Below are 15,920 nucleotides of genomic sequence, written 5' to 3'. Positions count from 1 at the left end.
TTGAATTGCTTAACATTATTGTCCCCCACCCCTCCTCTTTTATAGTAACCATACCCGCCTTTAATATTTGCCGTATTTATAAAAGTTGAAAATATTTTCCAAGTAACAGAATCAATGAATTTACATGGAATGTATATATTTATCCTAACTGGCATTTTCAGTTCCTTCAAAACCACAGGATAAAACATTAAAAAGATGAATTGCTGTATTTATTGTGTAATAAACGTTAAACAAAACATAAACCTGTAGGGATTATTTCTAGCTCAATTAAGCTGCATTTGGTTTGCTCGAATTGATCCAATTTGTGTAAAAAACATTGCAACTTCAAATACGAGGTACTGCCAATCGTGTTTTGATTGTCAACCAACTTTTAACAATTGGACACCATACGCATATAAGTGTAACCGTGGTGCAAAAAATATGAAATAGCCAATCTTTATAGTAAATAGGAAAGAAGAACAGTGTGATGTCCAAAAGAAAGTCCCACATAACCTCCACAATAATTGTTGGCAGTGGAGGAAAAATTGGGCGACCAATTGCTACTGCAATATACTTTTCACAGCCTCTGCAATCTGCTCCTTCTTCCGGCTTTCACACATAATGTGGGAAGGAAAGCATTTGTCGTATAGCTTTGAGTAGTTGACTCGATTGTATAATGGAGGTTGTTCTGCAAAGAATATGATTAAAAAGTCTTTAATTTGAATACTTTAACGTGGTTGGGGTTATTATAAAAGAAACTTCATTTTGCCCATTGATGTTAATTACCAATCAAACACGAAGGCTTTTTTGGTCAGTATAAAATCCAACTTTGTATCTATATACATTACATGTAAATAACAAATGCTTGTATAGGAGTATAGTTTCTAAACAGTCCTACGCCAATGTTTTGATGTGGTATTCGTTTCGGCCTCTCTTGCTCGTCTCCAACGAATGTATGCTCTCCCAAAAATCTCCACTAGGTGGGGGTGGCGCGCAGCAAATCTTTCTTCTCTGGTCGGACGATGATTTTTGTGGGACTTTGATCTGCATAAGAAACGTATTAACAACTTGCCTCATTTACATTTACGCGGAGTCATAAAGAAATTTAGTGGCTTGACTAACCTCTTGCAATTTGGTATTAGAACTGCAGATTGATATTTCTCCACGTCGCTGATTCTAAACCGTGATTCCGTGAACCATGAGGACACGATATTTCGCTTCCTATTGCCTGGATTCAGTGCCGAATTGACCACGTCGTTTTGTGCGTGGAGCAAAACAGACTTTTGGTCGGTTTTCTGCAAGTCATTTGCGTCGCCTGAGTCGGAATACAGGGAGTCGTCATCTGTGGTCGATTCATCGTTTTCCTCGTGGGCATCAAATGACAAAGGAACGGCACGGACGTTGTTCCAAATCGCAAAACATCCGCTGCCACGTCTTCCTGTGAACAAAAAACGAGTCTTTTTGCCGGTGTGACAAGGCGCGTTTGGCAAAATTTCCTTTTTTGGGCAAGCGTTCAAATACACTAATTTATTTTTCACAAGCGATTATAAAAACACGTGATGACAAATACAGGTTTGGCCATACATACGGCTAAATGTATCATTTTAAGATAAAAAAATCCCTCCTTATGTAAATGGTCATAGGCAAAAGCAATCAACAAAAAGCTACAAAAGCAATAAGCCCAGCTATGGCTTATAATTACTTTACCTGATAATGGCGACACATTGAAACGTTGAATATGCGGATTTTGGCGAAAATGGTTGTTAGATGAAGCATATATCGGTGAATGAAACCGATTCACAAAGTGTGGTATCCCAATATTGCGTGGATCAACAGCATGGCTTGCACCAGGCCAGTACACAAGTGGCGCTGTAAACGAAAACATTTAAAGCTTATAAACATACCAGTAAAATCAATGGCTATCAATCCCTGATAGGCAAAATCACTGTGTTATTGCTGTCTCCAATGCGTTATTTCTGCAGCTATAAGAAATGTTTCATTAACAAAAACCTTTAAAATAATTCGTTCTGATCAGTTTAGTATCACACATGACACACGATATAAACTTAGATAAAAAAGATAAAACTTTCAAAATGGCGTTTAGGATTCAAAAACAACTTTTAACCAGTAGTCACTAACCTTATTTACCGTTGTAAGCTGGTTGGTACGATGCTGCGTAAGGTGCTGGATGCGCAATGCGAACATGTATATTGCTTGGTTGAATATTGGGCTGTCCAACAGGAAGCATCGCTAGCTGGTTTGACTAAAACATTTCACTTTAATGCAATTTTCAGTCTAGCTGTCAAAATTGAAATCTGCAGAAACGTTAATTGAACGGCAACACAACAAACGTAATTGATTGTTTTGTTCAATGGTCATTATTTTATACTATGACGTAACATAACCTTTGCCGAAACACTGTTGAGACCTAGAATTGTCGACATTAAATAACACTAATTAAAGAAAAAAATCGGTAAATGTGTGCTTTATTACGTTTTAGAATGTTTTAATATCTACTTGACGACTTGCCGTAAAAATACCGACCGTTGCTGGGAGTATGACCAGCAAATTGACTGAGAAAGAAATCGGAAATTTTGATTACAGCGTTTTGTTCAGATTAAATTTTGTAACGTTTGCTTCGAAAACTAAAAAATTGTAAAGTTAGCATGGTGTTGGAAAGTACAGTACTGTGGTAAGTCAAAGCTATTCCATTTTGCTTTAAGTTCGATTGGATTGATCTAACGCCAGTGTTGTTTTGTTCCATAAAGTAAATCATTTGCTCCCCGGTTACACATTTTTGCTGTAAAACAGGTATATATTGTGAAACAGGTATATATTGCTTTTACAGTGTTGACAATAGTGAGTTCATGAGAAATGGTGACTACCTACCCACAAGAATCCAGTCTCAACAAGATGCTGCCAATTTAGTTTGTCGTTCAAAGTTACAATCTAATCCGGAAAATAATGTTGCTTTGATGTCCATGTCTGAGTAAGTAATTAACCTCGTTTGGAACTGGAACACACAAATTAGTAATGACAATAATGTTTTACTCATAAAATATTTTCCTTGTATGATTTATTTTGTACTTTTTGATTGTTTCATGTCTGTGACACTGACATCATATTGTATTATGAGAACTTTGCACAAAGAATTTAGGCCATTTACTACATAGCTTAATTTTTTTTGTAACATGTACCTTGTCTTGTAAAAATATATAAACCACTCTTCAACTTTCTTATGTCAAAATATATGTTTTTATTCCTTAACAGCATGCAGGTTCATGTGACGCTGACAACAGACTCTGGAAAACTGCTTTCTAAGTTGAACTTGATCCAACCCAAGGGTGATTTGAAATTTGTGAATGGCCTTCGTGTTGCTCATCTTGCTTTAAAGCACCGCCAGAGCAAAAATCACAAAACCAAAATGGTTGCATTTGTAGGCAGTCCCATTACAGAAGATGAAAAGGAGGTATGTTGGCTACTGTGTAAATATCCATATGCCAATACTGCCAAAGAAGTTGTTTGTTTGATCAACTGTAATTTTCCGATATAACATAATTTTTTTATGTCACTTTTAGCTAATCAAACTGGCCAAAAAGCTTAAGAAGGAAAAAGTGTCAGTTGATATTGTCAGCTTTGGAGAACATGATACAAACAATGAAAAGCTCAACAACTTTGTGAGCACTTTGAATGGCAAAGATGGATCGGGGTAAGATAGATAACTGCTACAAAAAGTTTGGGATTTGACTATTTGGGTGTGCTTTTCTATATGAAACCATGTTTACTCTTGCAGCACCAGTAACACAACCATGCAGTATTACTGTAGTTGTCAAAGTGCTTACTTGCTGTTATATACAGTTAGTAGTGACCATGTACTTACTGGAAATGTCTGTTCTTACTCAATACCGCATGATACCATGTATATGGCATGTTATCACATGGTAGGCAGTTTTGATGATACTTTGTAAAACTATTGAGGTGTGGGTTTGTAGTTAAAATAGCCCATTAATCTGGGCATATTTACTTTTTTAGGGCTCATATTTTCGCTTTCATACACCATGTGGTAGCATGTAAAATTTAGTAGCACAGTGAAAAGTTTATCTGTGCTACTTGTATATATTTTTCCAGCTTTAAGTTTGAATTACGAGTATTGCCACTTGTATATATAACTAAACTTATGTCACAGATCACATTTGGTAACCATTCCACCTGGTGCAATGTTGTCTGGAGCCATTTCTAGTTCTCCAATTGTGCAACAATATGGTGGTGGTGCTACCACTGCTGCTGCTGGAGGCTCAGACTTTGACCTTGGATTTGACCCCAACTCTGATCCTGAACTTGCCTTGGCTCTAAGGGTCTCATTGGAGGAACAGAGACAAAGACAAGAGGAGGAAGCAAGGAGAACAAAAAATGCCCAAGAAACTCAGTCAGCACCAGCAACTGCAGGAGGTATGTAAGGTTAATCATGTATACTTGTGCTTTTGGGCTGCCTTTCTGAAGTACGTATGTTTTTTCCTATGTAATATGTATACACTTATGTAGAAAGTGTGATGAAGATATTGTAACCTGTAATGATAGCTTAACAAGAGTAAAACAATACGATTTCAATATGACATCCACCACAAATGAAAAGCTGTGTACACTTGAAGACAGTTGGATATTTTCCCCGTAGGGGTGTTGTGATTTAAAAGCAAATTGTTTGCCTTGCCAGTTGTTCATGGTAATTATGGGTCCCCTTCCCTGAAGGGGGCACATATTGTTTTTGTCCGTATTTTTTTTTTCTTTTTTTCTTTCTAACGCCGATTTGTTCCCACGTTTTGGTCAAGAAAGAATGGTTTAAACTTTTTCAAATTTACACACATAGATATTGGTCTAAAGATGGTCCATGTTAATTTTGACCCTGTTTGATCCAGCGGTTCACCCACAGACCCCCGAAACGTAAAATTTTTAACGCTGGTTTGTAACGCTGGTTTGGTAAAGAAAGAGTGCTTCAAATTTATTCAAATTTGGACATATTTTAGTTATTAATCCAAACTTGATCCTCCAGAAGTTTGGCCCCGAATTACCCAGCGGTTCACCCACAGGCCCCCGAAACGTAAATGTGTCTAACGCTCGTTTGGTCAGGAAAGACACTGTAGGCAGAAGTCCCAAGAGAGTAACTCAATGGTTTACGATAGCAGGAGGGCTCAGCTTGACGTCGGACAGACGTTTTACGAGACGTCGTTTCGGTGATCAGAAATCAGCTGTTTTGCACAGCAATGCTATTTCGTTTTGTAAAGTTATCACTCACATTTTCAGTTTTGGCAAAGGTTTCACACCTATGACGTGATTTAAACCTAATAAGCATGCTTCGGTTTCGTACATGTCAAGCAAAACTTGTTAATCAAAATAAAGATGAAAAAATAAACTTGACATTTTTGCAAGATAAATGTTTTTTTAAATGCTTGTTGTCAGGTCGGCCGCCGCCGCATGACCACGGGCTACTTAAGGTCAACTAGTAGGTATTACTAACACAGTTCAGAACTTTCTTTCGTCATAACGTAACGTTTTTTTGCAATCAATTTAGGAATCAATACTCAAGGCATGTATAAATTAGGTTAAACGGTGTTGTTGAACAGTAAGGACGGCGTACTATTGAAAACGGTGTCAATAGGTCAAACAGTCTTTTGGCGTGTGCACCCTGAGAGGTTACTACAGGTCAATGGTAATGCGAAACAAAGTTAAAAGAAAAACAATTTGTTATGTGTACACTTGTAGCAAATTGCTTTTTAATTTAAAGTGTCTGTAACACAACTGTTACAGCTTTCTAGAAAAAAGTGCAATAAAAACCCGACCTTGAACGACAATATCTGTGTCAAAGCAAGAGATTAAATTATTAAGTATTTGTTTCGTTCTTTTTTAATGTGTTTGTAATTATATGACAATAATAGTGCAAAAAGAATACGAACAAATTTTTTTTATTGTTGGGTTAATGCTTTTTAAAAATTTGTCCTTAAGAATCTAAAAATCGCCGCAACATTTGTTTACCGTAAATCCGCGCAAACACGCGTTTACAAAAACAATCATATGTGTAGATCAAATGATGAGTATAGTAAATTGGTAGATAGCATATAGAATATATAAAATGGAAGTATATCAGAAAGCCACCCTTCTAGTTTGGTAAATATGATCAATAGACCTAATCAGATTGGAATTTTTGCCTAATTTGGCCATAGAACCTTAACAATAACGGAGTAAAATTTGGACAGTTCCCAAAAAATGCCTTGTTTACTCCTGTTATCTGATAAACCATCATGCATTAGCCACTTATTAAACCCCTATTAACATTTTTTTACTTCATTTTTTAAGGAAATGCAACTTCAGAGGATGATATGCTTAAAGCGGCTTTGGCCATGTCAATGGATCCAAATGCAATGGAGCCACCAGCAACAGCTCCACCTGCTGCTATGGCAACAGACAGCATTGATATTAGTGCTATGACAGAAGAGGAACAAATTGCCTATGCTATGAGAATGTCAATGCAAACTACACCTAGTGGTAAGTACTTTGTTACAGTCCTTCTTGCTCCCATAGAACTGCATTAGGAATTTGTGAAATGTACTGGTTGGTGGCATACACATTAGAGCAAAAATATTGTAACTGATTTTTTGATGTCCTGCAGAAAGTGTTCCTCAAACACCAATGGAAACTGAAAATGCTGAGGGTTACCAGCAAAAGGTTGGTAGTTTAAAACTTATGGTTCTTAAGAACAATAGTGTTATTTAGGCCAATTGCAGAAGGGTTTATTACCAAAGTGTTAATATAACTGCAGATGGACACAAATGAGTTTGACGAGAGCGATGAAGATGTCATCACTGATCCAGAATTCCTTCAAAGTGTTTTGCAAACACTACCAGGTGTTGATCCCCAAAGTGAGGCAGTTCAACAAGCCATGAGTGAATTGACCCAAACACGAAGATCAAACTCGGATAGCAAAAAAGATGCAGATAAATCAAAGAAAGATGATGCATGAAATGTGAACCCCTTGCTTAGATACTGCTGCTTATGGAAATATTTGGCTAGGAGATAAAGCTCTTGATTCAACACTTTCTTGTTGTAAACTTTAGATTTTTGAGGACATGTATTAATATATGTACTGACAAAAACAACAAAGCATAAAAATAAAATTCTATTAAAAAAATTGGGGTGTGGTTATTTGGGTTGTATCTTTTCAATACGAGTCAAATATCCAGTTTCTTTTTCTTTAATTTTGTTACGCAGTTCAGTCTTGGCAGGGATGATCATTTCCCTTGTAATTTTCTCAATAATTCTTCGCAATTCTGTGGCTGGTACAGTTTTTACAGCTTCACTTTCAGATGCTTCCACTGCCTTTAACACAGCATCAGTAAGTTCTTCACCAAAGCTTGCGTCTGCAGCCTCATCATCCACTTGGGCATCCTAAATGACACAAGAAAATATGTAGCAAAGTAAAACATTCTTATTGGTATTTAAATTATCCCTTAAGGCAGTGGTTCTCAAACTTTTTTTGCTGCGACACCTCTGAACAAGTTTTCTTGACTTGCGACGTACCAGCAAATAAAAGTTAATGAGGAAACTTACTATGAAAGTTGTGTTTATTGATACAAACACAAAAAGCCATGAACGGAACTATTCTGCGACGCCCTTGGAAAATTGAAATGACGCACAGTTTGAGAACTACTGCCAAGGTGTGTATTCTGAAACACTTGCCTTTATGCTTTTAGCAACAACACACACAGTTTTACTTGTAACTACAGTAAAGCTAAGTACATGGGCGCAACTAGGGGGGCAGGTTCGTCGGCATGCCATGTCCCTTTTCTATCTGCGTTATTGCGTATAACGGCTCTCGTACAGCGCTCGCATCAAAGCTAAAAATAACTTTCAAATGACAGGACAAGGCGCCGGCACTGCAGTAAATCGCTTCATCGGTATGTATTGCGATGATAATTACTAGTGATATACCGAATCGACGAAATTTTGATTCGGCCGAAACCGAATATTCGGCGGTTTTGCCGAATAAATTCGGCCGAATCAACCGAATCATTTATGACGTCACGCGAAGTCGTGGTCTGTGAATGGTCTTTGTGACTTACAAGTGTTACTTTTTCACGGCATTCGGAGCCGTACAATCCAAGGACGAATCCCAGTTTTTTTTAGATTATTAGTGGAAAAGCGCGTCGGACCATTCGACCAATCTATGATACGCACTTAGCAATACAATCGTTTTTGGGAAAGTTGGTAGTTCGTTGCCTGCCCCCTCAATTTTCCGCTAGTTGCGCCACTGGCTAAGTACCTTTGTTTTGGACAAATGAAAGTTTTCAAATATTTCGATTGGCATTCCCTCCTCCAAGGGTGGTGGAAAAGGCCCATTCATCTCTGAACAAACTTCTGTGCACAGCTAAACAAAATTAAAAAAAAACATTGTACAGTAAACTACAGAAAAATCATATGTTCATGACAAACCTAAAAAGAGCCCTGTTCAAACTTGCATTTTTTATTACCCTGTTCAAACTTGCATTTTTTATTAGGTTTCTTCCCGTCTTTAAAATACTTTCATGTTTAGAAAATTTGACTTCTGTTTCTTTGATTAATTTTAGCACTCTTTTTTTGTGTACAATTTAAAGTTAATAGTATATACTTAACTTACATCTGTTCCAATGATTAGTTCATCTTGTTCTTGTGTGTACAGGTACTCATAAAGCGAGTAGTGATGAATCAATGTTGTGATGAGGTATTCCATGATCAGTTTTGCATGGTCAAGTTTAAAAAAGTACAGAGGAATAGGCATTACAGTTGGATTGTCCGATCCGACACCAGAAAAACATTCTTTCAGGTAATTTAAATTTTCAGACTTTGACATGTGGGATTCTGTGAGACAATAAAGCACAGATTATGAGACACTAGATCAGTGGTTCTCAACTGGTAGTTCATGGGCCACTAGTGGTATATAAAAACTTTTTGGGTGGTCCAAATGGTGTCCACTATGATTGGAAATAAACTTGAGTGACATACCGAATGTTAAACAATGGTCAAAGGATTAGCTGCCAACAACTTTGTTTATTGCATACTTTACTCAAAAATGTAAAAGGTCTTGACTTTCCTATTAAGGAAACTGACAGGTAACATAATATGAATTGACCATCCCTACCCCAATGTTAATAATTTTGTGTGCTTACCCAAGAACCCTGGCTATAAAATGTAAGATTTAAGTAACTTATTAAAAAATGAAAATTTCTTCATAGCAATACCAACAACATTGTTTTTGAAAATCCAGGCTCATTTCAACATAGCATTAAAAGTTTGGTATTCAGTTAAGCCGGCCAAATTTCTATTTGTCTCATACCTTTTATGTTTTTCAAAAGGTTGGAGACCAGTGTAATAAATCCACTGAGTTGTCTTTCGTCAAAACCATTTTCCTTGGCCCAATGGAAAGCAATTACAAAACAATCGAGCTGGGTAGCCTCCGTCAGGTTGACTTCATGTTGGTCAAAGTTTAAAATATTGGCCATTTTGCTGAAAAAATTGGTCTATGTTCACTATGTTAGTCTATTTGACACTATCAAAGAAAATGCTATGCAAAACACAGTGGTACTGGAAACTACATTTATAGATTACTCCAATTAACATTTTAATTCTTTGGAAATCGTAGTGTTTAAGGTTGTACAGATTCTAAAAGGCTCGCATGCTTGGGGTCACCAAATGTAGCGAGGTGTTTATTCGAGGTACATCATAATAGAATAACACAATGAGCGAATACGCCGCATAAGATGAGAGTCAGAGAAAGAAGGCAATCTGTCCGGTTCGCTGTAGTATGAAGGCACATGATAACGGTAGTGAGAGAGGCCGCTACAATATCACACTTACTCTTGTAAGTCTTCAGGTGTTTCTGTTTGCATTAGAGTCCTAACTTGTGATGGAAGCAAATCCCTCCATGCAAATGATCCATTTGGTTCTTTTTCCACTGCCTCTTCATCCTACAAAAATTTACAAACTTTAAACCTAAGTGGTTTCAGTTAACACTTAAAGATGGTAAAGATGTAAAAAAGTAGATGGTAAATAAGTGACAGCTTGTTATTAATGGATGTTGCACTCGATTTGTTTGGGACTGTGCAACATAAAAAGGCACCTGCTAGTGCCGAGACAGTTGCATTATCTAGTTAAAAGGCTTTTTTGGACCATTAATCACACAAATTAAGATGAAACGCTACTCTTACAAGGAGATAAAATATGCACTTTTTAAGCTGAAAAGGGGTTATATGAACCATTTTTGCAATTAATATGAGTTATGATGTGACACAAGTGTATTATATTCATACAAACCGTCAGTACATAGCTGGGATCATCTTTCTTGCCCTTTCCTCTGAGGCTTGCAACGTTTTTAAAACTCATTACGTCGCAAACAAGTCTTAAAAATTGTAACACGACCCTTACAACAAAACTTAATTATTCTTGCACCAAGTCAAAACACAGAACCTTCAATTAAACATGGAAACTGGGCGCTCTCAGCCTAAAACCTTGTTTAACACGAAGACCTGTTGTCGGTAAAAACAAATCCAACGCGTACGAAAGTTATCAAAGCGTGGAATATCGCTATGGCGACAGACGTAATCACGTGGTACGCTATGCTTGAGTGAGCAATTTTGATCAAATTTATGAAAGTCCTGGTGATGGCCATGTGTGTTTGGGTAATGATTTAGGACCGAAATTAATTTCATGACAGAATTTTTTGTAACTTGTTAACCTTGTAACATTTTATTGTGGAGAAAATTACGCTTATCAAACAAAACAACGGAAAAATAGACAAGCGTACTAAACAATTACGGAAAAAAACTATTTCAGCGTACTGAACAATTTGCAGACACCATATAGCCAGGGTTGCCATACCGTCCTTATTTCTAAGATTTGTCCTTATTTTCAAGGGCTATGTCTTAGAAAAGTTCATTGTCCTTATTTCTAAGAAATGTCATTATTTTTGACTTGAGTCCTTCTTTTGCCTTATTTTCAACAATTACTGGTCAAATCCCTGCTACAAGTAAAAGTAAACCTAGACCTGAGCTGTTGCGAGATGCACGAAGTATTTTTTACGAACAAGGAGTGGCTGGAACAGATCATTTCTGCCAAAATATTGCATATGATATGTCACGGCTCGCATAAATGCAAAGATTTGTTCAAAAACGTTTGTTTTATTTCGCATAAAAAAATAATTTTTCGGTGGTCCTTATTTTTGGTTTCAAGTCGATGGCAGCCCTGCATATAGCACAAAATTTGAAGTTGTCCGATAAACAAGCAAACATGTATTGTAGTTTTATTGATAAGCGTACTAACTGATTGGCCTTAAAATATCCTTCATGCCAATTTAACGCCTTTTGACAAATATATGTGCCAACGGACCAATTATTACGCTTTGAATATAATAAGCTTCAACCCTCATTCAATTTGGACCCTTTTGGACATTTAGTAATAGGCGCAGAAATTGCGGATTTTACACGCGTAGAAAAATATGAAACATTAAACTCACCTCATTCTTTTCCTGCTTCTTTTTCTGCGCACGAGATAGTAACTATTTACAATCAAATAGTAACTTATTACACAATAAAAAAAACATTAAGCAATCCTTACCCGGTGTTTCCGATTGGCGCTTGGCATCTTGTGTGTTTTCCCCATAGTGAGGCAACGGAGCCCTTTGATGATCTTATTAACGAAAAAGTAACTAATCAACAGTATCAACTTTCACCTGTTCACGTTTTCTATCGACTTATCAACTTATCAGTCACTTGATCCGACCTCTTGCGACAGTACTAGATCAGGAATGTGAACCAGACAGCGCGAAGCACAAACACCGCCTTAGCTTAGCTTACGGCCGCCATCTTGATAATTGTTTCAAACAGAAGAATTTTTATGACATCACAGAAATGTTTGTTAAAATTTTTAGGCGAATACCTTCAACTCTGCTAGAATATCTCGACGTTTTTACGCAATAAGGGTAGCTTTGACACATGCCTAAGGTGATTTTATGGTTCTATTATCGCCTACAGTCATTTGACATTCCCTATGCCTTTCTTGGCTATGCCATGCGTTCTTCTTCCAACAAAGTAGCTTGTCCTCCCAGAACGCAAAACCGATCATGCTTGGAGTAAGTTATCCACAGATTTTTTAACATGGCGGCTTTACGACGCTGATGCACGTTTGGTGGAAGTTGCTTGATTTCTTCATCCAAACTTCGCCATTTAAAATTTTTGCATTAAATTGGGCAAAAAATCAGTCATTACAATATCTTTCCTAAATGTTCTTTTGTGCAGTTTCGGTTTGCTTTTTAGCCATTTTTCTCCAGCAAATAACACTGTTAAATCCTACGTTTATCAGTTAAAAAGACACACACCACCTTTTTGCCTGTTTTCATGATTTTCCACGAAATTAAACCTGACAAGGAAACAAAACCACAGGAAGCCAAAATCTTCTACATAAACATTCAGAGGAATTAATCAGTACCAAACTACAAAAAACAGAACAATGCCAAGAAATTCAAATCTATTAAAGTTTTAACTGTTTAACAAATCTTAATGTAGAAAACGTCTTTATGATGCGTTTCCATTGCGCTTTTGTGCACTTCTAGTAGACACAGTTTCTCTAAAATCCTCTGGTTGGACATCGTGGGCCATGTCCTCTAGTGGCTTATCGTCTTGGCACAAAATAATAGACAAACGAGGTCGCTTACTTTCGCTACCACCACTGTATCTGTTTGGTCGAGGACTTTCTACAGTTTCACTCGACTGATTAAGCTTATGGAGGGCATATTCCAAATGTTGTTTGACTTCTTCAATGTCGCTTGACATTTCCCCTTTGTAAATTTCTTCCAGACTGTTTGTTATGCTCGACGCGACCTTCCGGTGCACGTCTTCTTGGGCTGCTGCCACTTGTGACTGGTCTTCATAAAAGTTCGTGTATGCGTGCATTAGCTCACTCCCATTCCCATAGGTAGATTCTTGGTAAACTTCGGCCTCTTCTTCTGGGGCGTCTGTAGTCACTACTTCTTCTATTACTTGTGTAGCAGGTTCGCTTCTTCGTTTTCTAGGCGGTTTGTCAGCAGCAGTGGCAAAGTAATAATAAAACACACTGTCCTTGGCCGATGGTTTATCCCACCTTCCCGGGGCTAACGTTATGTTATCCCCGTCGATTTGCACCTTGTTTTGGCGAATGCATGCATTCACATAGTGATGGCAAATCACTTTCCTTGTTGGCCAAAATCGTCGGTGGGATTTACAAGGTAACTCCTTGCCTGTGAACAGCTCTTGTACAAGATCTGTTAAGGTCTGTTTGATTTCTCTCATTGAGCTGACACCATTGGCAACCATTTCTTCAATTTTGTCAACAAGTCTGCTATCTAGTTGATGGCGAGTAGGTTGAATCTATAGATATGAACATTGTAATTCTTTGACCACGAGTATTGTGGTTTGCAAAATACACTACACCCATAATTTTTCTGATGTTCATTTCAGTTTTGTTTCCTAACGGTGTAGCTGCAGCACATTTGCCATCTATCCACTAAATGTGCCCTTAACTTTGCCGCACTTTATAAGCACAGCTATTTCTTGTTTGGTGAATATTTTAGCACAATTGTGCTGCAGCAATTTGTTTCATTTGGCAAAATAAACTCAACAACTCCTCAGTGGGCAAAAAATGACTATAATATTAAGTAATTAGAAACTTGCCTCTCCAAAGCCATGGCCTTTATGTGCATTAAGGGCAGGGAATGTAATTCTACAAAACATCTCCTTGTAAACATCTTCATTTTTAGTGCCCAAATCATACCGAAGCACTTGACTGGCAGTTTTCTTTTGGCGTACAGTTGCATCGAGGGGTAACTAAAAACATCATGCAGTTACTGCTAATATGTTCACAAATATGTTGCACTAGCATCACAAACCTGGTATTGTGGATATATCTCTGCTTCTAATATTTCAATGTATGCTGGGCAGTCTGTTTTTTTCGAAACATGTGCTGAGATGTATCTTTTGTACTTCTTTCGTTTTGCTCCCGGCTAAATAGTTTATCTCAGTATTTTGCATGGTTACATATTTCCTAATATATGTTTAAACATACCTTTGGATTATCCAGAGAATTTGATCTCCGCTTGTCATTGTATAATTTATTACGATCCTTAGCATGTTGACACTCCATTTTGTGCACTCTGACAATCTTAAAAGGAAAGTTGTCTGTGCAGTCCCAACGAATTCGAGCCTTGTCAATATCTGGAACAAGGTTTATGGTAAGCAAAAGAAATAAAATACATGTTGCACAGATTAAAACTGAGAAATGCATAGGGTCTACCATATGATCTTCTTCTCTGCATAATGTATTTGCTTTGTGTTTGACATTCATATTCCCTCACTTCTTCAATTGCTTTTGCTACAGAAGTGACCCACTGCAACGGTAGAAAAAGACAATTTTATTCTACAATACAACTATATGTAACAAAACCTAAGAACTGTTACAAAGCAAGTGTATCAATCCATCATTGAACGCTAGGCCCATGAAGCCGGCTTTCGGCATAACAACTTCAATGGGCCTGACGTACTATGATTTATGAATATTCAATGATCGCTGGTGTGCATCTCGGCTGATCCCAGTATGAATGTATATCTCAATAAAACAAATGTAAAGAGAAAAACTAACCATTCTAGATGTTGTTTCCATATGGATAAAAGACTTAGAACGTGGATCGTCAGAAAACAATTCACTCTATAAAATAAAATGAATAAACAACATTTGAAAACACTCTGTCAGCCTGAACACATTTTCCATTTTCACTTTGACTGTAAGGGCTTAAGACCCAATTTTGGCACAATTATTATCACTAACTGGTTGTAAAAAGTGCTAACAGGCATACACAGCCACCAGTTACACAGAAAGGTTTGGCGAAGATAGGAAAATAGATATGATTGCGTTTGATGGACATATATGCAATAAGACAGTTGTCTCAATAGTTGTCAGGGATTAGTGCTTTTGCATATAGCACTTGGTCAAGTGGACATGTAGACTTGGAAAAGGTGGGCCAAGGACTACAACAGTTTTGGACCTGTGAGAGCCTACCAAACATGTCCCCAATTTTAGACTTGCAAGAACCATGCTAAGAATACTTGTAAAAGGAAAAGGTGAAGCAAACATACAGTTTCACACTTGTGAGAGGTGGGGATGATGTTCTACATAAATCTTCTTTTTTGGTTTAGTTAATGGAGCCCAAGAGACCGATTAGCAAACCTAGGTTGACAATAATCGATGACAGGCAGTAAAGGATCTATCCACCTTGTGTGGTTGCTTCTCCTCGGTTGCTGAACAGACATCATTATACTCTTCTGAACCACACACAACAACTGTCAATTCTGCTTCAGTTTTAATGTTCATATTTAACCCTTCCATGTTTTAACTCACTGTTATTCCCTTCAATTCACTATAAATACGTCACAGGGAGCAAACTAGAATGAAACATAAAAATACATCCAATTTTTTTTTAAAAACGTATAAAGCATAATGCTAATAATTTATTCCACATGAACTATCCTTTTTGCCTCGTACCAACAAAAAAAGACTTCTGCAGAAATCTATGTTAACAAAATCATAAACTACTCTCCTTACTTAGACAAATAAATGGATAATGTAAATAAAGTTTGCACAAAACAAACGTTGATGTCTATACAAATAGCATCTATCTTAGCATTTACAAGCTGTAACAGTCAGTCGGTCACAGTGCTTTTATAAGCAACATTGTTATTTCTCAGTTGAACGAACTGTTGCGGCCGCACCAATTGCTGCGTCGCGCCTTTCTGGTAAACGGCTTGGCTGAAACAATAATTCGAATTTCAAATCATTTGGAATTGAATTTAATGTGCACTTGTGTGATACTTTCACTTTTTGCAGGAATGGAT

General features: G+C 37.2%; 3 protein-coding genes across 4 annotated transcripts; 1 reads left to right on the top strand and 2 right to left on the bottom strand.

The window, feature by feature from the left end:
- Nucleotides 1-2,513: 2,513 nt before the first annotated feature.
- Nucleotides 2,514-7,110, top strand: LOC145220032 (26S proteasome non-ATPase regulatory subunit 4-like). The gene is made up of 8 exons (XM_080087316.1): nt 2,514-2,671; nt 2,828-2,968; nt 3,250-3,448; nt 3,558-3,688; nt 4,166-4,428; nt 6,328-6,516; nt 6,641-6,696; nt 6,791-7,110. The coding sequence occupies exons 1-8, from the start codon at nt 2,646-2,648 to the stop codon at nt 6,989-6,991; spliced, it is 1,206 nt and encodes a 401-aa protein (XP_079943442.1). The 5' UTR covers nt 2,514-2,645; the 3' UTR covers nt 6,992-7,110.
- Nucleotides 7,111-7,165: 55 nt separating this feature from the next.
- On the bottom strand, nt 7,166-11,833 carry LOC145220034 (ciliary-associated calcium-binding coiled-coil protein 1-like). 2 transcript variants are annotated; one of them, XM_080087320.1, is made up of 7 exons: nt 11,617-11,833; nt 11,516-11,539; nt 9,862-9,971; nt 9,341-9,510; nt 8,645-8,865; nt 8,291-8,395; nt 7,166-7,416 (listed from the first exon to the last, which is right to left on the bottom strand). In XM_080087320.1, the coding sequence occupies exons 1-7, from the start codon at nt 11,659-11,661 to the stop codon at nt 7,171-7,173; spliced, it is 921 nt and encodes a 306-aa protein (XP_079943446.1). In that variant the 5' UTR covers nt 11,662-11,833; the 3' UTR covers nt 7,166-7,170. The 2 variants fall into 2 exon arrangements, with proteins under 2 accessions (XP_079943446.1, XP_079943444.1); XM_080087318.1 differs by lacking the exons at nt 11,516-11,539; nt 11,617-11,833 and adding an exon at nt 10,318-10,694.
- Nucleotides 11,834-12,379: 546 nt separating this feature from the next.
- On the bottom strand, nt 12,380-15,490 carry LOC145220029 (uncharacterized). The gene is made up of 7 exons (XM_080087313.1): nt 15,301-15,490; nt 14,671-14,736; nt 14,326-14,419; nt 14,098-14,246; nt 13,922-14,035; nt 13,707-13,859; nt 12,380-13,403 (listed from the first exon to the last, which is right to left on the bottom strand). The coding sequence occupies exons 1-7, from the start codon at nt 15,412-15,414 to the stop codon at nt 12,573-12,575; spliced, it is 1,521 nt and encodes a 506-aa protein (XP_079943439.1). The 5' UTR covers nt 15,415-15,490; the 3' UTR covers nt 12,380-12,572.
- Between the last annotated feature and the right edge of the window lie 430 nt (nt 15,491-15,920).

This window comes from Phallusia mammillata, chromosome 3, assembly GCF_965637545.1.
Source record: "Phallusia mammillata chromosome 3, kaPhaMamm4.hap1.1, whole genome shotgun sequence".
Classification (NCBI taxonomy): Eukaryota; Metazoa; Chordata; class Ascidiacea; order Phlebobranchia; family Ascidiidae; genus Phallusia; species Phallusia mammillata.
Note: the sequence above shows the minus strand (reverse complement) of the source record. Positions and strands in the feature narration are given on the sequence as shown.

What these genes read in the sequence shown, in the direction of transcription:
- LOC145220032 (XM_080087316.1), top strand. Translation starts at nt 2,646, where the DNA reads ATGGTGTTGGAAAGTACAGTACTGTG. An exon ending in TTACAGAAGATGAAAAGGAG is followed by an intron (nt 3,449 to 3,557) that starts GTATGTTGGCTA and finishes TGTCACTTTTAG; the next exon opens with CTAATCAAACTGGCCAAAAA. An exon ending in CTGAGGGTTACCAGCAAAAG is followed by an intron (nt 6,697 to 6,790) that starts GTTGGTAGTTTA and finishes ATATAACTGCAG; the next exon opens with ATGGACACAAATGAGTTTGA.
- LOC145220034 (XM_080087320.1), bottom strand. Translation starts at nt 11,661, where the DNA reads ATGGGGAAAACACACAAGATGCCAAGCGCCAATCGGAAACACCGG. An exon ending in AACTAATCATTGGAACAGAT is followed by an intron (nt 8,396 to 8,644) that starts GTAAGTTAAGTA and finishes AATTTTGTTTAG; the next exon opens with CTGTGCACAGAAGTTTGTTC. An exon ending in TTCATTTGTCCAAAACAAAG is followed by an intron (nt 7,417 to 8,290) that starts GTACTTAGCCAG and finishes TGTGTCATTTAG; the next exon opens with GATGCCCAAGTGGATGATGA.
- LOC145220029 (XM_080087313.1), bottom strand. Translation starts at nt 15,414, where the DNA reads ATGGAAGGGTTAAATATGAACATTAAAACTGAAGCAGAATTGACAGTT. An exon ending in AGGAGAAGCAACCACACAAG is followed by an intron (nt 14,737 to 15,300) that starts GTGGATAGATCC and finishes TTTATTTTATAG; the next exon opens with AGTGAATTGTTTTCTGACGA. An exon ending in TGGAAACAACATCTAGAATG is followed by an intron (nt 14,420 to 14,670) that starts GTTAGTTTTTCT and finishes CTACCGTTGCAG; the next exon opens with TGGGTCACTTCTGTAGCAAA.